This window comes from Solea solea, chromosome 12 (genome assembly GCF_958295425.1).
Source record: "Solea solea chromosome 12, fSolSol10.1, whole genome shotgun sequence".
In the NCBI taxonomy this organism is placed as follows: domain Eukaryota; kingdom Metazoa; phylum Chordata; class Actinopteri; order Pleuronectiformes; family Soleidae; genus Solea; species Solea solea.
In genome coordinates, this window is record NC_081145.1 from 8,371,249 (window position 1) to 8,393,634 (window position 22,386).

The 22,386-nt window shown below is 40.9% G+C and overlaps 1 protein-coding gene across 2 annotated transcripts; it reads left to right on the forward strand.

Moving 5' to 3' along the window:
- Positions 1–6,182: 6,182 nt before the first annotated feature.
- On the forward strand, positions 6,183–21,982 carry cd44b (CD44 molecule (Indian blood group) b). Of its 2 annotated transcripts, none has more exons than XM_058644418.1 (8): positions 6,183–6,552; positions 15,188–15,353; positions 15,864–16,006; positions 16,119–16,157; positions 19,949–20,317; positions 20,984–21,052; positions 21,169–21,247; positions 21,385–21,982. In XM_058644418.1, the coding sequence occupies exons 1-8, from the start codon at positions 6,486–6,488 to the stop codon at positions 21,596–21,598; spliced, it is 1,146 nt and encodes a 381-aa protein (XP_058500401.1). In that variant the 5' UTR covers positions 6,183–6,485; the 3' UTR covers positions 21,599–21,982. The 2 variants fall into 2 exon arrangements, with proteins under 2 accessions (XP_058500401.1, XP_058500402.1); XM_058644419.1 differs by having other exon boundaries at positions 19,952–20,317.
- The last annotated feature ends 404 nt before the right edge of the window (positions 21,983–22,386 follow it).

A 22,386-nucleotide genomic window follows, 5' to 3' on the forward strand; every position in this document is an offset into this window, starting at 1 on the left:
CTGGAGGGAGAAACTGGGGCAAACATTGTTCAGACTGGTAAACAAACTCAGGCTGAATCATCATTTAGCCTTCGATGGTTTCTTATCAGTCACGCTATTTGGATTTGGATATTTGTTGTCACTGATTCACTTTTATTTTCAGTGTGTTCATTTTCATACCACAGGGGGAAAAAAATGTATATGGCAATGTACAAAACTGTGAACTAAATACAACCTCACATGTTTTTTTCCCCGTATACTTGTCTATTTGGGGTTTTGCTCAACCATAAGCAAATGTCACTATAGCAACAGATCAAACAGGACGTTGCTGGTATCTGGTGTGTTGGAGGTGTGAATCATTTTGATGTTCTCACTTCTTTATAACCCTCATTTCTTGGTTAAAATCATAGGTGGGTGTGAAGTGTCAGAGCAGAAATGCATGTTAATAATCTGTGTGTGTAATCACAACTGCTGCAGTCAGTGTGGGATTAATAATGACTTGCATATGTAATGTGCTGGGCAAACTCCCGTCGAAAATGTTCCAATTAAACTTACGTGTTTGCACATACCCAGAGATCATTTGTCTTCCTTTCTCTTTTTCTATCTCTTTCAAAAACTACACTTCTTTCAGTGATTTGCCCCAAACCAGAGGTCAGTGAAGACGAAGGGAGGTCAACTGGGTTGTTCCAGTCATCTATCTATCTATCTATCTATCTATCTATCTATCTATCTATCTATCTATCTATCTATCTATCTATCTATCTATCTATCTATCTATCTATCTATCTATCCATCCATCCATCCATCCATCCATCCATCCATCCATCCGAGAGCTGCTCCCATGACGACACAGATACTGTTCATGCTGAGCCATTACACATTCATTATCATTGGTTGATAAGGAAGTCACGCCCGTTCACAGCTGATGTTTGAGAAAATACGCATCACATGCAAAAAACACAAGGTTATGTTTCCGGGGAGATTCCTGGTCCCTGAGATGACTCAGTCTGTCCGGTGAATTGAAAAGTGGAACCCGAAGTAAGAGTGATGGAAGTGGAAAATGGTCTCGATGTTGAGAAACTACACATGGCATAGAATGTAAACTGTAGACGGTTTAAGTTATTAATAATAATAATAATCTTTATTATGGACTCGAAAAAAGTGGTCCACTCTCATACACATACACACTTAACATACAAGACAAAACCAAGTAGACAAACAGCCAAACAATTAATATAAAACACAGTAATTTGTCACTGTTAGTTTAAAAGAAACGGTGCAAATTATTGTGCCAGTGCTTGCGAAGCCTGGATGTGAGCCGATATCCCATCATGGGGCAGGTTAAGGCCTTGATAACACAGTTATCAGATAGGTCCAAACGACACATGAAATTGAACATCAGCTTACGCAACAATGCCGGACAAGTTGGTACATTGGAAGATACAAATAACTGGCTGGCACTGTGCCACCTAGGAACACGTAGCAACAACCTCATGGCGTCATTATAGGCCACTTTTAGCCTCTGCATACTTTTCACTCTGTAGGAAGACCAGAGATGAGCTGTATACAGGGGGGTGACATAGGCCCTGAACAGAGCACATTTGACATCAACGGAACACACAGAAAATTTTCTTAACAGCATATTGGCCTGTGCATATATTTTACAGCACTGACGACGGATGTCACTGTCATCTCTGAGATCATCAGAAAAGACATGGCCAAGATATTTTAGTTCCTTCGTCATTTCTAAGGAGCCATCAGAGAGATAAAAAGTAGGAAAGGACGATTTCCTGTCCTCCCTAGATCTCACTACCATGGCCTTACTTTTTTTAGCATTATAGTTAATGTCAAATTCTCTGCCATATTGTGTACATATTCTTAGCATTTGTTGTAATCCTGCAGTATATGGACAGAGTACAACAAGGTCATCAGCATACATGAGATGGTTGACAACTTGGTTTCCCACAATACAGCCTGTTTTACATTCATTCAATTGTTTTGACAAATCATCAATATAAACATTAAAAAGAAAAGGAGATAAAATGCCTCCTTGCCGGACCCCATTACTCACATGAAAAGGAGCAGAGACAGCATCATCCCACTTGACCTGAAATGTTTGCTGAGCATACCAGTATATGAGAACTCTAACAATATGTTTAGGAACATTTCTCTCAAGCAATTTAACAAATAATTTGGCATGATTAATCCTATCGAATGCCTTAGAGGCGTCAATAAAACAAAGAAACACAGAGGAGTTTTGACTTTGGTACTTAGCAACTATCTCTTTTAATGCAAAAATGCATAGGTCAGTACTATGTTTTCTCTTGAACCCAAATTGATTGTCAGTAGTTAATACATACATTTCTATCCTATTTAAAATGATCCTTTCCAGCACCTTAGACAGTATACTGGCAAGGGCAATAGGCCTGTAATTGTCGATGCTGTTTAGCCTTCCAGCCTTCTCCTTAAGAACAGGGACCAGTAAGACAGACAGGATGGAATCCGGAAGAACTCCATGCACCAGGAGGCCAGTGAAGCACAGGGCTAACAGTGGGGAGAGCCTGTAACTGGCATGCTTGAGATGTTCTGCAGCAATACCATCTGTACCACATGCTTTGTTGTTATCAAGCATCTTAATGGCATCTGATACCTCACCAGGTCTTACTGTGACATGAGAGTCCAAATCAACAATATTAACAGCAGCAACGTTACTCTTAACACAGTTAAAGAGCTTGGAATAATGCTTGCACCATAACTTTGCAATGTTATCTGAGCCACAGACACCTTCAATGTCATATGGCAAAGAAGTTTTATGATTATTCATCACTTTAATTGCATTCCAAAAGTCTACATGGTTATTATTTTGTAGCTTCCTGGCAAGCAAGTCAGCTCTGATAGTGTTCTCGTTGGTCTTAATATGACGGAGAGCATATTTATATCTAGCATTAGTTTGTTTCTTATACTCAAACACATCACCCTGTCTGGGCCTTCCTGCATTAAACCAGAGTTTAAAGGCTTCCCTTGCTGTGGCATGATGTTCAGCCACATACTCGTTCCACCCAGGTTTGATGTTAAACGCCTTCTTATGCCCACAGAGAGGCCCAGCAGAGGCGTGTAGAGCCTTGATTATGTTATCATATAAGTCACAGAGGTCAACAGCATGTTGTGGATCAGTACAGTTCATATTAAGACAAGTTACAGCATCTCTCGGCAAAACAACGTGATTTAATAAGCTGTCCGTTAAGACAGTATAACTATCAATGTTTTTCTTAGACAACTTAGCCCAATTTAATTTCTCAGAGCTGACAGTATTCCCAGAGTCCACCAAGAGGGGCACAGTCTCAACATTTAGCACCATAGCTATTGGTATGTGGTCAGAGGTAGCCAGACCATAGCAAATTTCCATACTTTCTAGTGAGGCATGAGCATCGGCTGTACACAAACAGTGGTCAAGCCAGGACGTTGTGTGCCATGCCTCACTTACATAGGTAAAACTATTATTAGGTAAAAATACTTTACTAGACAATACCAGATTATTATCATTACAAAAATGTACCAGATGTTTTGCAAACAGAGAATTGATATCAGATACATCAGCATTAAAATCCCCATTTACATAAACACAAGTTGAGTCATGGTCCTCAATAAAGGAATGAATAAGGGCAAGTCTGTTCAAAAATTCATCCTCATTGTCATAGGATTCATAGGGGGTATATATACTTAAGATACAAATTTTCTTACCATTAAAATGTATGTCTATCCCTATAGCCCAGTCAACATTTAGTCTTATCACTTTCACCATAGGATCATATTTGCAATTCCAGAGAATGGCTACTCCACCAGATATTCTACCTTTAATTAATTTTGTACTGAGGTCAGTAGTAGATTCTCCTGCACCATGAAAATCTTTGTGTATTGAATTTAGCTTGTCTAAATCCTGTTTGGCAAGCCAAGTCTCTTGGAGACACATAATATCACACTCATTCAACAAGGTATCAACAACATAGCGTCTAGATATATCTGTGGCAGTATGTCCCACACGTAATCCACGTGCATTGTATGATACAACCCGCATAATGTTCTCCAATCGGGATACGGTTCGTGCACAGCAGCCACATCATCAGTCGCTCGTTAGCTGGCAAGCAGCTGACTGGGGCTCCCCATCACACACCACAGGCTGTATTGCAGGTAACTGGGAGCGTGGTTTACCTTCCAGTCCAGCAGCTCCAAAACCAACGCCTCTAGGCTGGCGCGGCTCAAAATAACGTCTAACAAAAGAGCCAGCCGGCCACAGGTGCGGATCATACATCTCTGCTACATTGTTACATTCAGCAGTGACACAGAAAGAGCTGAATCTACTTCCAGATGTTTCAATTTTACGACAGATCACCTTCCGTCTCAGTTTGTCTTTCAAATAGATGGATAGAGTGTCGGAATCCAGGTTAGGATCAAACTTTGAGGCAAAGACACTCACCATCTTCGTTGTAATAGTTTTTATGTTACTGGCCGTGCCCGTTCCGATGATTCCCGTCTTCTTTCTCTCTGATCTCGCTGGCGATTTACCCCGATGAAGTCTGTGCTGCACCGCAGGATTTCCCGGTGCAGGCTTAACACGACCCGCCTTCTTCACTACCGTGGTCCAGGCAGGAGATTGTGTTTGCCCCGATGACCGGGCCGCCACAGTTGGGGTCAAAGCTGTGGTCTCCCGCTGGACAGTTGGTGTTAGGGCTATGGTCACCGTCTCCCTCTGGACAGTTGCGTCTGAAATCCGTTCGGCAGCCACGGGCTCCGTCGCTGGGGGGAGCGGCTGCTCCACAGCGGTCAATCGCCCATCAATGGCCGCCGTCACTTCCCGCAGACTTTCACAAACATTTGACTGGATTTCCAGGGTTCTCTTCATGCAACAGATCTCATTGTTTAATTGTTCCATTCTGCCCAGCAGTGTTGAAACATCTATATGGTTGAATGACACGGGTGGCAAATCGTCCAGAAAGTGTGACACAAATCTCGGGACATCCTCCCCACACTCATTCAGCACTCTCATGCACAGTTTAACATTATTACTGTCTTTCTGTTGGCCTTTGTAGGTGATACAACGCTGAGACGTGTTAGGGCAGACCTCAAACAGAGCCTTCTTGGCGGCCTCAATCCGTTCTGAAGTGAAGCAATTTGTCACCAGCAGAACAATCTCGTCGTGGCTTAAAGTTCTCATTTTAACCACAAGAAAGTTCAATATTTCGTCTTCCACAATTATTTTACCGGCATTAGTTTTGTAAATCTCCGGTTTTAATCGAGAAAACGCTGAAGCAGCAGCACGCTGTGATTGTCCATCCGCCACATCCGCCATTATCTCTGAGAATCTAATCTAATCTAATAGTAGCCATTGCTTTGCTTTTAGAGGTCGAGATATTCTCATGTTTATTTGTTTTTTCTTTAAAAAATGAGTTACTTAAAGATTTGGGTTATGGAATGCATGTCCCATGCCCCTGTGCTGCACGGACTCTGATGATTCTTTTAAGAAGGAGCTGAAAACGTATCTTTGTTTGCTTCAGGGACCCTCCGTACTTTCAGCACCTTGTTCCTATATTCCTTTCCAGTAACAGCATAATCTCTTTTTGAGCAAGCATCCATCGCCTTTGTTAACATCTTCTTCATTGACGTCTTCTCTGCCGACTCCGTCTTTAACCAAGAGCAGGGACCAATGTTGTAATATTTGTGTACATCACGGGCTGATGGCGATGACGTCTGCAAACTGGATGCAGAAAGTATGATTTTTGAGCAATGTTTCAGAGATTGTTTTTATTTTGTTTCACTGTCCTGTCCTGTGCATCTACACAAAGCCTTTTGTGTGACCTTTTTTCAGCACACACTCAGGGATACAGCAGGAGAGAAAACCTGGTGAATTTATAATAGAGTGGACGCAAAAACCCCAACCAAATAGGCTTTCAAAGACTGATGATATTGAAAAGACAAGTTCATGGGAGGGATCGCCTTCTTCTAATCTTACCTTCTCCGCCCCAAAGCTGTTTCCATCCAAACAGTAAGAGGGAGGGTGGAGAGAAGAAAAGAGAGGCTACGTGAGGTGGGGCGAGACAGGAGGTGGGGCAAATGTGGGAGTGGCAGAAGGGTGTGTGTGTGCTCACATGAACTACTCTTCCCCTCCTGCATGTGTGTGTGTGTGTGTGTGTGTGTGCCACTTGCATCTGTGACTCTAAGGGACAGAACAAGAAAAAGTTGAGGCAAAGTCTGAGTCAGCTGCAGCAGCCACCAGACACACACAGCAACTCCCTCCACAGTACCAGTTTCCCTCCCTCCTTCTCTCCACCCCCCCCTCTCTCTGTCTTTTTCTGCTCTCACTCTTTCACACACACACACACACACACACACACACCTAAAAACACACACACACACCACTCCTCACTCCTGGCAGAGGGAAGACAGGACCACAGAAGATCTGTTGCACACCTTTACTAGCAGATAATCACCCAATCATCGCTTTTGCCAGGATGTGGACACTTCTCTTGGGGGTCACCCTTGGATTACTGACCTCGTCCAGGTCAGAGCTACATCAAGGTGAGGGGACTGTGCCTTCGCCCACTGGATTGCTCTTTGTTTGTGGATTTTTTTTTTGCACCTCCTGATCTTATTCCTCCTCATTTGTGTCTGGCAAAATTCTGGGACCAGACAGTATTTTCTTTTTCTTTTTTTTGTCTAATGTTTTATTTTTCTCTTCATCTTGATCCTAGTTGAGAATTTGTGTCCATGTGAGGATAAGCCGGTGAAAGACAGAGGCTGTGCTGTGCGTCTGCTACTCATATAATGGACAAGTGGATGCCGGCAAGAGAGCGCGTGTTACACCAGTACAGACAGGCTTACGTCTGGCAGTCCCAGACTCCTGATAGACACAAAGGAGTCACACGCTCTTGCTCATTCTCTGTCTCACATGCGCTCACATGCGCTCACATGCTAGAAAGTGAACCTTATTCATCAGGCTTTGGGATGATGAGTCTTGCTTTAGATGGCTACACTTGGTTTTCTTTTTGAGTAAGAAACAGAGATTTCTCGTTCCTTTTTCACGGTGTGCTGCAGCTGGAGTCTGTGCTGCCATGCTTTAATGCTTTATCCTCTGACACAAAGGGTGATCAGCAGTCGCTGAAGCTGTTCTCCCCTCACTGTCTCCCTCTTTGTCTCTGCCTCACATGTGCTGCTCTGTGTACGGCTTTTGTCGGATTTGTCGCTCGCAGTGATGTAAACCTCTGGAGGTGAAGTTGATACTGATTCAAACAGGTCTAGGTTTTGCTTTGTTCCCTGAGGAGGTGCTGGTGGGGTTTTTCCACAAAGATTCCCTCTGGCAGTGAGCTTTAAGAACAATGACGATCCAGCGTCAAATGTTTTTTTTTTTTTTTTTGGTATTTGCAGAACTTCAAGACAAATAGGAAATTGCTACACAAATTGTAAGGGCACTGTTTGTGGGAAGAGGAGGAGGAGGTGCCCCCCCTCCCCCTTTGTTAGTGGTTTGTTATGTGTCTCTACAGTTGACTGTTGAGAGTAAAGTGGTGTCTGGTTAGAAGACTCTTGAGGTGGTTATTGGTCATCACGGCACAGACATTGTTTCCGAGGCTGTGGCTGAGTTTCGTGTGATGCACAACATTTGGAACAAGGCTTGTGGACTGTGGCCGGGCCAGACTTCCCTTCAAAACAGGGAGATTCAATTCAAATTCAGAGAGGAAATGGCACATTTATCATCACACTTATCATCTTATGAATCAGCGCAGCATGCTTTATATTTAAGTATGTGCCTCAGCATCTTTGTGTCGTCAACAACTGACTGAACTGCAATACATATATAACAAATAATACATGTAACAACAGTGGTGTGCACAGACATTTCATTGGTGGGGGCACCCCTTAAATGTTGAAAAAGTAACACAACTTGCACTTACGTAGTCATTTATTTCAATAACCATAAAAAGTGTCTATAAATGATTTGAAATGATGATGAGAAATTATAACTGGAATCCAACCCTCATATAGAATATACAAATAAATCCATCTGGGTCCAGATCTGCTCTCTGCTGTTAACCACTGGGATTTATGGAGTCTGGTGTCTGGATACCAACAGTAAGATTTATGAGCATGGAGATTTTGATGAAAACTAGAAACAATTATCAGTAAAATTAGAATAATTGGTAACTTTGGTCATTTCTTACATCCTGAAGTAGACACTGAACCTGCCCTAAAGACATTCAGATGAGTCAATAAATGAATTAAACAAAAGCCATTTATTTAAATGATGTGACCTCTGGAGGGAAAGTAATAAAAATCCAATTTAGACTCATCTAAATTCATTGCTGCCTTTTAGTTAAGTTGATCATGAGGGAGTCAAGAATTAACCCCAATCTGTGAGACTTTATTATAATTTCTAAATATCCTGTCTGTATAGCACACAGTGCAAGGGCTTTATGATCTGATGATCAAACTGATAAAGACTCAACACAAACTCTCCATAATCTTACGGATGTGCAGTGTGCTAATACTGTACGAGATTAACCACAACCACAAAGCATCCGTCATATGTTCACATAAATGCATGTGTGCGCACACTCCAACCTGACCATTGGATTTCCTTTAAATGCTCTATTTACCTCCCTGGCTTTAACAACCCTTCCTACATGTGTCCGTGTCATGTTTCAAGGTGACGGGTGAGGGTCGGGGGCCCCTTGGACTGGGTCTGGGTCGTGACAAAGGAGGCTTGTGCCTGTGCAACATCACAGTACCGTCTCTCGCCACCTGAGTATTTTAGACATGATGTGTTTCGCCTTCCTCTTCCACTGTACCTTCCTTTGCAAAGCAAATACCCTGAGGCTTAACAGCCCTGCACCAATATCGTCCTCTGCCGGTTCTTTTCCCTCAAAACTAACTCGACTGGTCTGAAACGATTAAGAGTTCTAGCATTCCAGGATTTTCCCTCCCCTTTGTTTGCTGTTAAAGCTGCTAATTTCTTTTAAAACCCTTTTTATGAGTTTCATGCTCAGTACAAACTCCCCAACCACCCGCCGGCTCTCCCTTCTCATATACAGTACAGGCTTTGTGTCCCTGGTGAAAGTAACAGCTTTGTAATGTGCGCACATCTTCTAGCACGAGGCAGGGATTTCCAGTGTCATCGGAAATAGATATCGACAGTTCATTTTGATCTTAAGAAGAAAAAACACCGATCAATGGATTGACTTGTTTCACCTTTTTTTTTTCAGACGTGACACAGTGGACAAAACTACACTAGGGCGACAAAAGAAATGTGTCTCCCTTCCTTGTAAATATAATTGTCGTGCATTAGAGGACCAGTGTGTTGAATGTAGAGACACCTAGAGGTAAAGTAGCGTAATTGCAACTAACTGCTCACAAATATGGCGGAAGACGACCCACTGTGGTGCAATCTAAAGGGCTCAAAATATGAGTGTATCCTAGTTACAGGTACATGTATGAATACTTCTATGGATACATGTACAGTAATAGAGTTGAACGTCCAGTGTGTAACATTTTGGAGGATTTACTGGCAGAAAGTGTACATACTATAGGTTTATATAAGTGTATAATAGCTGTTATTTGTAATAACAGTCTGCCATCTACTGTATTGCTGCCATGTTTCTCCCGCGGCCCTAAAACAAACCAGCCAGAGCATGCATTTCCCATTTTGATGTGAATGCTCTTGTGGAAAGAGCAATTGGAAATCTCATAAGATATGCAGCTTTAAATGTGCTGGTAAGCCTGTAGTTTCAAACTCAGTGCGAGGTTTAAATCTCGTACAAATCACCTTAAAAAGACACAGTAGTTAAAAGCCTGGATAAAGTATGATAACACGTGAAATAATGTGAAGAGTGTGACACGTATCACGGTTTGACAGTTAATTACTGTTATTATTAGGTGTAGGAAATCAGGTCATTGTGACCTTTACTAAGTGTGTGTGTGTGTGTGTGTGTGTGTGTGTGTGTGTGTGTGTGCATGCACACAAACAAGAAACCATCTGTACAAATAGTTAAAAGGGAAAAAAAAGATGAATGTATACAATACACATTATATTCAGTCTATGTCAGGGTCATGCCCTCACATTTTTGATCAATTGTATTCAAGCGAGACAAAAGCCCTTAAAGGAAAAACAACATAATGAGCATATTATTCTGCTGTGGGTTTGCATACTGTGAAATACTGATGAAATTCAAGTGCATGTGCATTTATCTGTGTGTTTGCACACCTGCATGCATGAGGTTGTGCGTTACTGCAAGCATGGCAAAGATAAGCACTGTGCAATGAGAGAAAACAAACAAAACAAAAAAAAAGGAGTAGAAAGAGAGCGACTGTGGAAGTGGAGTGAGAGGAAGACTTGTCTATTACTTTTAGTGCAGCTGGAGCTTTTGGCAAGACACTGTGTTACAGCTCCCTTTCTCTCAGGTTCTGTACGGCCCAAACTTTGCAGTCTCCTTGGTTTCAACTCCATTAGCCGACAATGGAGCCTTCAGGAGAGTCAGTGCTCCTCGACTGTATAAAGACACCCATGACGGCTCCTTCTGCATACTAATGATGACGCCTCAGATTCATGTCAGCTCCCCCCCGTTCAACTCACTCATAGCTGGGCTGTCTTTGATCCTTCTGGGCAAGTTTACAGGACCAGGACTGTTTTTCTTCCCATTTACTTTTAAGGGACACGGTGCCATGTGGCAGCATGTGTTCAGGTCCCTTCAGTAGAGTGTGTCTGTGTGTGTGTGTCAGAGAGAAAGAGAGAGAGAAAAGAAGAGACAGAGATGACAAAGAAGGGAAACTACTTTGTAAAACTAGTGTTGGCTCTGGTTCTTGTTGCCCAGCTGCTACTAACGGCAGAGTTTAGTTTACTTCCTGCTGTTGCTAGTTCTCTGTTTACTCATTGCAGTCTTTTTTTTTTTTTGTATCTAGTCAGTGAAGTTTTCCACAACACACAGACAAGAAGGAGCCTAGAATTGATACTTATTTTAATATTTAACTCCTGCAGTGAAGTCCAACACACTAGACAAAATCAAACATGTTTTTCTCTGGTAAATTCATTTATTGCTGCAATGCATGAGTCAAGTTCAGGATGCAGTCTGAGAAATGTGTGGGGTGTGTTGCTCAACAGCACACTTCCTTCTTCACTGAGCCAAAGTGAACAGTTTCACACTTTAGAGTGTTTATGTTACGAGAGAGAGATTGTTTTATGAGCACAGACCCGACAATCAAATCTGCAGCTCAAAATTAGCATATAAAAAACTGTACTGTATTATATTGTTTGCTGTTAGTTAGTTACTTTATTGTGATGCAACAGGTTTTATAGGTCAGTCGTGCTCATATTCACTACAACAGAAATATAGCTTTTATACAACAGTTCCACAAACACTAATAGTTTTTTTATTTATATGATATGGCAAATTGTATAAAAATAGCTCCACAACTGGACCGACTTGAATGTTGCCTAGCAACACAAACAATTACCATATCCTGCACACTACACAGTTTACGTTCACTCACTTTTACTCAAGTACATTTACAGTATGTCTGTTTTCATTAATTGTGCAGCCAGAAACAAAAGGTGTCAGTTGAGAGGTTGCATTATAAGTCCATCCATCCATCGTGTACCGCTTTATCCTCCCCACGAGGGTCGCAGGGTTGTCGGTGCCAATCCCAGCTGACATGGGGCAAAAAGGCGGAGTACGTTCTGGCCAAACAACCATTCACTCTCACACTCACACCTGTGGGAAATTGCTCAATTATACTCTGTGTTTTTGGACCGTGAGGAAAACCCATGCCCACCTGGGTCGTCTTGCTGCAAGGCAACATCACGAACCGCTACTCCTCCATGTGGCGCGTTGCTTTATAAATCATCATCCTTACATTCAGAATCTCACCTGTGCCCATTCACTGCCATGATCGCCCTCGCTCATGTCACCCCAGGTTTGCGCAGGCGTATAGTGCACCTTTCCCTTGTCCTCTCCCGACGACCATTTACAATGTAATTGAAATGTTATTTCAATTACATTTTCGGCATATTTTCTAAGGTCTGGTTCACACTGGATGCGTGTCTGTGTGTCTGCTACGTCTGCTGCTCATGTGTCACCACACCGCTAATATTATTTATGACTTTAGTTTCTGCTCACTCGCTAACTTACATAGAGACAGCGAGAGAGAATCTGCTTTTTATGTGATATGATTATTACAACTTCTAAATTGTTTTGATAATATAATATTTTGGTTTTTCACGGAGACACTTAGACACCTAGACACTTAACCCTTAGTTAAGAGTCCATATTGAGGCTTTAAAAAAAATTGTTTTTTTCCATCTTCTTATGTATTGTTGATATAGCATTTTTAGTAGTGATATAAAGTAGCAATAATTGTGCAGAAGTCACAAAATTAGAGTGTTTTTCTTTTCTTTTTGTTCACAAAAACAAACCTTGAACAGGGACATATTTCAGATTTCCCAAATTTGATGCGATTCTAAACATTTTAAGTACTTTTTGCTCAGGTGTGTTTATATAGTTGGTGAACATGAAAATCTATAGTGCTGAAAAAAAGGATATAAAACACTCTATATTGCACATTCTTATAGCCTCTGTATATAATGTACATTGAAACATTATAATCAGTCAAAATGCTCTGTGCTCTAAGGGTTAAAACTACTATGGCAGGTGTCAGTTCTATGTAATATCCCTGCCTATGTATCAGCAGATCTTTGCTCTGTTTATCTTTGGTGGCAACCGTGCAACTCAAAAATTGACACAGGCACGTCTCACACGCGCAGTGTGTGTGAGACGCTCTAATCTATCAAGATGGCCGCCGAAATTAAAAAAATATGACACAAGGCGGCACACACACACACACACACACACACACACCCAGTGTGAACCGGATGTAACAGTGTAGTTTGATACACTATTATTATGAAGGCCTGTGAAGTGTAGTGATACGACAGTTAAAAGTCCCAGTGCTGCTATACTTATACTCATTATTTGCTTGCAACTACAGTATAACTGTTGTATACGTCGTATTTAAGGACCCCAACATGATTTCTGTCTTTTCCTTCAGTCCTTGCATTTCCTGTTTTGCTGAATGCAGGTTAGAGTTCAATTTCATTATTATGCTTTTCTGTTCAAGTTGAAGGCCGTGATATTTGAGTGGGGGAAGTTACATGTGAAGTGTCATCTTTCGGTTGCTGCTGAATGACCGGAGTTTCACAACTCGAGCGTCTGTCACCACGACAACACAGTTAAACATCAGCAAACAGATACGTCGTCATACAAAGTGTTAGCTGTGGAAACTCTGCTGATCACTGATATGGATACATGTCATTAAATTTTTTTTTTACTATTTATTAATGGTCGGTTGTATTTTTGTTTTTAGTTTCCTAATGCAAATGTGCACCTGCTGCGAAGAGAGAGAAAAAAAATCAACCTTATTCTTGCCCGTGTGTTTATCTGTGAGGGACCGTGCATGTGTGTGTGTTGCTGTTTTTTCACTTTGATGACACAAAGTCATTTCCCCCCGAATTTCCGCCCTCAGTCAAGCAAACTAAATCAACAAAGATAACACTGGGTACGGTGACACTTGTTAACACAGAGGCCGGCAACATGTTTTTCTCATCAAGGGCCTTTTTCAGTTGATCACATCCTCAAAAGGCCATAATAAATTAAAGAACACTTTCATCACATTATCTTTAGTACAACAGCTGAACCTGCTTCTCAGATGTCAGGTGATAGTGATGATGGTGAGTCACTGCTCAGGAGAGCAAGATTGTTGTGCTTTGCATCCCAGTAGTTATGTAGTTGTTGCTCCACAACAGCTTTAAGCTGCTTAGTCGGTATTTTTTTCATATTTTATTGGTTGAAAACCTCTTCACTTTCTGATAGCAGTCAATTAATAAAGAAATCCATTGTCCACAGTCCTCACAAATACTGTAAAATATATGACCAGTGATTTAGTTTGAACCGAGCGGGTTGATTCACTGGTTTACTTACTACATTATTCATTTTGATCATGTAAAGCATGTTCAGGTGATTCAGACATGATGTACAGTAGTTCTCACAGTGCTCTCTCTCTCTCTCTCTCTCTCTCTCCTCCACCCAGTTTCATTCTGTGTGTTTTAAGAGGGAACGTTTTTGAGCAAGCAAACAGAAAAGGCCATTTTATGGACTTGAGCTTTAACATATGGCGTGTTTCCACCAACTCGCCTCGCCTCAGCATGGCACAGCGTTTCCACGAGCATAGTACCTGGTACCAGGTACTGTTTTTGGTACCTGCTCTGGTGAGGTGCCAAACACGCTGAGGAGGCACTATGCGTGGCGTCCACTGATTGGTCAGAGTGCCGTCACAGGGAGAGATGTCCTGACACAAAAAATCAAGCCGAACAATGCAAAACTGTAGATCAGTTAAAAAGACTTTACAATCCTAAAAAAGCGTGGGTTAATCTCCAACAATTACTAGGGAAATGTCTAAATGCTGCTGTATTTCAGTCCAGTGAATGTGTCGGACGCTGTCATGGTCATGGAGGAAGTACTGAACAAATAGTTCTTAATTAACTGATTCTAATGATTCCGTTACACTGAAAACAAGTGCTTTACAAGTCACTAGTCACAGCAGTTTCATGCAGCCGTGTAGTGATGACTCCGCCCACATTGAATAAGTACTATTTTTAGTGTTACATTTGCATCAATAATAGTCAAGCCTCGCCTAGGGGCCCCTCAACTCAAATTCAGCTTAGGGCCCCATAAAGGCTTGAATACAAATATTCTGTTTCAGGTGAGGGTATAAATAAATAATTAGGTTCGAAATAGATTAGCTCTGGCATCTGAGCTGTTAGAGATATGAACCACATCTGCAGAGTTCCATAGCATCCTGGTGAGACAATCATTATCAATTTGCTTGCAAAATAGCTCGACCCAGGCCGCTGAGTACAATTGCAATATTTCACCATATGATATGCAAGGTAGACGCACTGAGCTGAGTAAATATTCCCTGGAATATGGTGACAATCGCTTCTTCCCAGATGACCTGTAATGACAAGTGCAAAGCAGAAGTGGAGGTTGTGGCCCTGTGAGGTGGGATGGTGTGGAGCTATGCACTTATTTTAGCTTTACCCTCACACTCGTGCCCATATACTCATGAATACTCATGAATACTAATCTAAGAATGTATTTCCCCTTCCTTACAGTAAACTCCCGGAGCTGCAGCTTTTCTAGGGTTTTTCTGGTAGAAGGAGCAAGCCGTCACTCCCTGAGTCTTCCCGTGGCTCAGGAGGTGTGTGTGCAGCTTGAGACCACTTTGGCGACTCCAGAACAAGTGGAGGAAGCCTATCTTAACGGAATGGAAACCTGCAGGTGAAATCATCATTGGCTCACTGTTGTTTTTCCTTTGAAAGCTTGAATCTGTCATTTGTCTCTAAATCACTTTTTGTAAGAAATCACAGGTCTTCAATTCCTCTTCACTTAACCAACAGCAATAGGATAATTGGATAAATAAGACTGTATGGGAAGAAACACGTTATAATAAAGCATTATATGAATGTGATAATGTCATGAAATAACAAAGTCATGAAATAACAAAATAAATAAGTCCTGAAACAACAAACAGGAAAGAGTAACAGGCTCTTCCTGACAGACAAAATGGATCCACTACATTTTAAATCAAGTGGCAGAAATCAAGAAAACTTCCAATAAAGGAATAACCTTGTGTCTGTGTTTGTCTCTATTTCTCTGAGCAGTGAAAGCTAGTTCAGGTTTTGGTGTTTGGACATGGCTACTTGGAGTCAGATTGCATTCTGTATCAGCAAATATCTCCCACATGTGTCCAAAATGTCCTCTAATCAAAATATTGTCGTGTGCATTCAGGAATGGCTGGATGACCAATGGCAGCATCGCCATCCTCAGACACTCGCACCATGAAAACTGTGCAAAGAACACGACTGGGCTCATTATTAACTCATATATAAGCCCTGACAATCTCTTCGACGCCTACTGCTATGATGACAAAGGTGACTATAACCACAGTCAGTTCACTCAAATCACTTACACATCATGTGTGTTGTTAGTTTGCAACGAATAGATCTGTTTAGTAATATTTACTTCCTGTTTCCCATGTTCCAGTTGGGCCTGAGCGTAACTGTGAGAAAGCCTTTCGAACAGGTTAGTACAATATGCACATTCGCTCTCAAATTACACAGCAGCCACTTGTCACCCAAGTGTCTTAAAGAGGAAAAACACATGCAGGACTCCCACGTTGTTTAAAGGGGACATCATATGCAAAATCAACTTTTTAATCATTTTTTTAATCATATATTTGGGACTCTGGAGGCCCTACCAGTCGCCAAAGTGTGGAAAGCAGCAGTTTATGCAGCTCGGACAGCACCGCTGATCGCCAGCGGCGAGCTGCATAAACTGCCGCTGTATGTGACTGTATCAGACTGAGTCTGTGCTCCGACAAAACAGAGTGTTCTGAAAGGGGCGGGTTTAGCAGGGTTATTGAACTGCTATGGTGCTTCATCCTTATGGTATTTTAACCAAAGCATGTCACAGACATGTTCATTAGGACACCAGGGAACTATTTTAATTAATAATATAAAGTCAGTGAAAATGTAGTCAGTCGCACAGGGTAAAATGACTCCCACGGAAACACAGGATTTATCTTGTTTGCTTCAGTTGCACCGGTTGTAGCCCCAGGTGAGCTGGTCGTGTTTACCGCCATGTAACTGAAGACAGGAAGTATCTTTGGTTTTGGTTAAGAATGCATGATAATCCTTTAACACATAACAAAACGACAACCCTTACGGTGCGTTCACACTGAAGTAATTTTCCACATAAAATGATACACGATGATTTATTAACCCTTAGAACACAGAGCATTTTGGCTGCTCCCCTTTTATTTTAGGGGTGTAGTGGCTCAGTGGTTAAGACTGGTACCCTGTATGCGAAAGACATCATGGTCGCAAGTTCGATCCCACCCCTGACTGATTGTACTCAATTCCGTTGTAAGACGCTTTGGGTAAAAGCGTCTGCTAAATGACATGTAATGCTTTTCCATCGCTATGTTTAAACATACAGTGCATACAGAGAATGTGCAATATAGTGTCTTATTTACTCTTTTCAGCACAACCTAGGCAATTGATAACTAACTATATAAACACACCTGAGCAAAAAGTACTCAAACTGTTTAAAATCGGATTGAATTTGTGAAATGTGTTCATACGTCACGGTTCAAAGTTCACTTGGCTCATTTTTATGAACAAAAACAAAAGAAAAAAATTCTATTTTGTGACTTCTGCACAATTATTGCTACTTTATATCACTACTAAAAAATGCAATATAAAATTAATCATAAGATATAATTTTTTTAAAAGCCTGAATATGTGACCTATAAACACACACGCCCCAGGATGTCCATATAAGGATTTGCAAATTACCATGGTGCATCTGCATTCAACATGCATTCTTTTTTTTTAAATAATATGCTCACGAGGCACAGATCTGTGTCACTGGTGCACCCATGGGAATGATACACAACTCCTTATAAGGACATCCTGGGGATGTGTGTTTATGGGTCACATAGTCAGGCTTTAAAAAAAATTGTTTATTTGTCTTCTAATGTGTTGTTGAGTCAAAGTTATGATTTTATTTATTTTTTATATCACATTTTTAGTAGTGATATAAAGTAGCAATAATTGTGCAGAAGTCACAAAATTAGACTGTTTTTCTTTTATTTTTGTTCATAAAAATAAGCCAAGTGAACTTTGAACTGTGACGTATTTCCAAATGACACAGATTCAATCTTATTTTAAACATTTTGAGTACTTTTTGCTAAGGAGTGTTTATACAGTTTGTCTGGATTGTACTGGGCCGTTCAAAATTTAACAAAAATGTCATAGTTTAATATGTCGTCCAATATTTGACAAAAATGTCAGTTTATTATGTCGTTCAAAATTTGACAATTGTCATAGTTTAGTATGTAGTCCAATATTTGACCAGAATGTCATAGTTTAGTATGTCGTCCAAAATGTGACAAAAATGTCATAGTTAGATGACATATAAACTATTTGGTGTGATTCAGGACTTTCGCCTGTAAGATGTGGATGCATGGTGGTGCAGTGGTTAGTGGAATTAACCATTGTTGCTGTTGTAAGGAAGTGCTGTTCGATTCCAGGTCTGGCATCTTGTGCAGTGATTCTTGTATTTTCTCCCTGTCGCTCCTATGTCTTACTAACACAGATTTTGTTTTGAAACACACCAAAATGTTATAATTAAGTACAACATGAAAGAACAATGTTAAGTAAGGCATGAGAGACATACATACTCCACACAGAAAAAACCCCAACCCAGGACTGAACACAGCACATTCTTGCAACAGTAACATAGTTCAGAACAACTAACCACTACGCCACGTATAGTATGTCGTCCAAAATCACTTAAAAAAGTCATAGTATAGTATGTCTTCCAAATTCACTCAAAAAAGTCATGGTATAGTATGTCGTCCAAAATCAGTCAAAATGGCGTCTAGAGCAGGACCCGTACCCATCATAATGTTGAAACTGCGACAGAGTTCACAGTCTCTAACCACTATGCCACCATGGCCCTTGAGTGAGACAGTCAAATGCCATAGTATAGTATGTCGTCCAAAATCGGTCAAAAAAGTCATAGTTTTGTATGTTGTCCAAAATGAGACAAAAAGTCAAAGTATAGTATGTCGTCCAAATTCGTTCAAAAAAGTCATGTCATCCAAATTTGGACAAAAATGTCCTAGTATTGTATGTCGTCCAAAATCGGTCAAAAAGTCATAGTATAGTATGTCGTCCAAAATCGGTCAAAAAAGTCATAGTATAGTTTGTCCAAAATCACTCAGAAAAGTCATAGTATAATATGTCATCCAAAATCACTCATAAAAAGTCATAGTATAGTATGTTGTCCAAAATTGGTCAAAAAAGTCATAGTATAGTATGTAGTCCAAAATCACTCAGAAAAGTCATAGTATAGTATGTCGTCCAAAATCGGTCAAAAGTCATAGTATAGTATGTCGTCCAAATTCGTTCAAAAAAGTCATGTCGTCCAAATTTGGACAAAAAAGTCATAGTATTGTATGTCGTCCAAAATCACTCAGAAAAGTCATAGTATAGTATGTCGTCCAAAATCACTCATAAAAAGTCATAGTATAGTATGTTGTCCAAAATTGGTCAAAAAAGTCATAGTATAGTATGTCGTCCAAATTCGTTCAAAAAAGTCATGTCATCCAAAATCGGTCAAAAAGTCACAGTATAGTATGTCATCCAAAATCGTCAAAAAGTCATAGTATAGTATGTCGTCCAAAATCGGTCAAAAAGTCATAGTATAGTATGTCGTCCAAAATTGGTCAAAAAAGTCACAGTATAGTATGTCATCCAAAATCGTCAAAAAGTCATAGTATAGTATGTCGTCCAAAATCGGTCAAAAAGTCATAGTATAGTATGTTGTCCAAAATTGGTCAAAAAAGTCATAGTATAGTATGTCGTCCAAAATTGGTCAAAAAAGTCACAGTATAGTATGTCGTCCAAAATTGGTCAAAAAAGTCATAGTATAGTATGTCTTTCAAAATGAGACAAAAAGTCATAGTATAGTTTTGTCATCCAAAATCACTCAGAAAAGTCATAGTACAGTATGTTGTCCAAATTTTGACAAAAAAATGCAAATAATTCCACATAAATATCAAACTTGATGGGACGTATATTGTACAGTTGTTTTTATACCAGATCTTTCAATAATTAAAAAAAAAATGAATTTAATACACATTACACTGTTATAATGTGAAAAGAGCAGTGCATCTGTAAAATCTACTGGGATGTTATTCTGATTTAAATATAAATGTTAAAACTTGATAAACTGTGCATAGATGAGAAAACATATGTCACTTTGAAATGTCAAAATTCCACATGGTAATTATACAATCCCTCTAGCAGGAGATGAGGCAGAACCAGAGTCCACTCCAACAACACAACTCATGGATTCTTTTGACAGTGAAACAGGTGGCGCCACTGTAGCACCTGGAGAAGATGAAAGCTATGGAGTGATAGAAATGATCACCACAGTCAGTATTACTCCCGCAGAAGATCCAAAGGCTCTTGGAGGGAACAAGAACGACACTCAGGGATTAAATTTTACAGTTGGTGACATGGACCAGCCCACTGGATCTGGAATGCTGCCAACGCTGCCTGAGGAGGAAGCAGCACCTACAACGGCCCCTGTTGGAGAGTCAGGGGAAACACAATCTCCCTCTGAAAATGAGCAGGAGGATGACAAAAAGGAGCCTGTCAGAGATCACGAGTGTAAGACAAACATGTTTACAACTGAAATATTTCAGTATTTTTACAAAAATACCATCTGTGCTGCAAATTTTGTATCATGTTTCTATGGAGATTGTGTCCAAAGAAGTGTTGATTCCGTCTGTAATACCTTTAAAGTTTAAATTCCCCTCTGCATACATGTGTGTCCACATAGGGGATGATAGAAAAGTGGTGACACCTCTTTTAAATGCAACATGCAGCACATTCTCACTTCAAATGCAACAAGTTTGAGGGGAACTGAACTTATTTTAGGAACACAGGACGCCCCCTTGTGTTAGTTTGAGCTGTGGAGTAAATTTGTGACTAAACAGGCCTCAGTGACTTTTTACACTAGAGAAGAAATATATTTTCTGTGATAAAACAACTAAAACTATTTAAACACACACATATATGTATATGTACAGCACAGCAGTCATAGGTCACCATAAAATAAAACCTTATAGTGCTATAATCCCCATTGTATTGGAACACATCCAGAAAATACAGGACTTTTACAGGATAAAACGTTTTTTTTACCCTTACACTTCAACCATATCACCACTCTAGCTCTGTACAGTGAAACACTAATTGATGTTACTGGTAAAAAATCTGTATATATATATATATATATAGTATATATTAAATGTTTTATGTTTTATTGTCATGCAGCTACTTCAAAACCTAACGGCAGAGGACGTGTCCTTGCTCCCTCTGAGCCTGAGAGCCAGAGTTCGTCAGGTGAGCAGCCAGTCATTTCATTTAAAGTACCTCCAACATTATTTCATAATGAATCTGTTTTATTATGACACACTTGACTCATGACTTGTTGTTTCTCACTCTCTCTCTCTCTGCAGACTGGCTTGTAATCATTGGGGTCATAGTGGCAGTCGCTGCTATTCTTATTGTTTGTGTCGCTGTTGCCAAAAGAAAGAGGTGACGTTACAGTTTTTTTTCATTAACGACCTAAACATTATGCCAGGGATTTGTCTTCCTGTGCACAGCATGGAAACAGACAGGCTCCCATTTTCGACTTCATTCAAACAAATGTGTCTTTAATGTGCATTTTGCAGCCTGTGCGGCAAACGACAGACGCTGATGATCACAGCCAAAGATGGCGGCGAAGGCAATGGGGCCGCGGCATCAGCATCCAGCCCCCACTCCCAGGAGCGGGCGCAGGAGATGGTGACGCTCATGAACAAGGAGAAGATCCAGGAGAATGGCAACACGGAGGAGTTCACCGTCATCACGCTAGAGGAGTCGCCAGATAAAGAGCAGCAGGCGTGAGACGGGGAGGGAGGAGGTGGAGGTGGAGGGGAGAGAGGGCAAAGAGTAGAGGAGGTGGTTGAGAGGGGTTGGAGCAGATTGATGTGGGACGGGGCTTCAATCACTGGGGTTATAAACTGCTTTGATGATCAGCACTGAATGGAAGCGGAGTGAGGGTCTCTGTGTGAGATTGTCTAAACGTAAGTGTTTTCTGGGTCTGCGCGGTGTGAGCCAGATGGTGACCCTCATCTGGTGACCCGTTTTCAGGACTGAATGGTCGGTCAGAGAAAGCAATGCATGGCTGGGGTATGAAGCATCAGTGCAGCATAGCAGGGTGTGTGAGTGTCTTCTGAAGTCCGTTCTTTGTGTTCTTTGATGACGGCACTGGAGGGGCTCGGGTTTACACGGGGGGGGGGGGGGGGAGGGAGGGTTGTGGGGGGTGGGGGGGGGGGGGCGGGGCGGGGTCGAGGGTCTAACCTGTGAAGAAAAATATTAACAACTGATTTGTCTGCTTCTGTTTCATAATTGGTGAAAATCTGGGGCCTATCAGATGAATTAAATCAATGAAGAAAACTGTGTAATTTAACTGGGGGGGGGAGAAAAAAAAGGAATTTTCAATAACTCCTGGTGTTTTATAAGCATTTGTTGTTGCATTTTATTTGTCTCCTGATTGTTGTTACCTTGTGTATATTTCACACATAACCTGTGGGGTTTGATTTTTTCTTTAAAAACAAAACAAACAAAAAAAAAAGAACCCTGAAGCTGTTACTATTTTTAATTTATGCAGGCCTGAGTCCCTTTTTCTTGTT

Bases quoted from the DNA above. Each gene is read 5' to 3' on its own strand.
- cd44b (XM_058644418.1), top strand. From the start codon at position 6,486: ATGTGGACACTTCTCTTGGGGGTCACCCTTGGATTACTGACCTCGTCC. The intron at 15,354-15,863 runs GTGAAATCATCA...GTGTGCATTCAG, and splicing joins AACGGAATGGAAACCTGCAG to GAATGGCTGGATGACCAATG. The intron at 21,248-21,384 runs GTGACGTTACAG...TGCATTTTGCAG, and splicing joins GCTGTTGCCAAAAGAAAGAG to CCTGTGCGGCAAACGACAGA.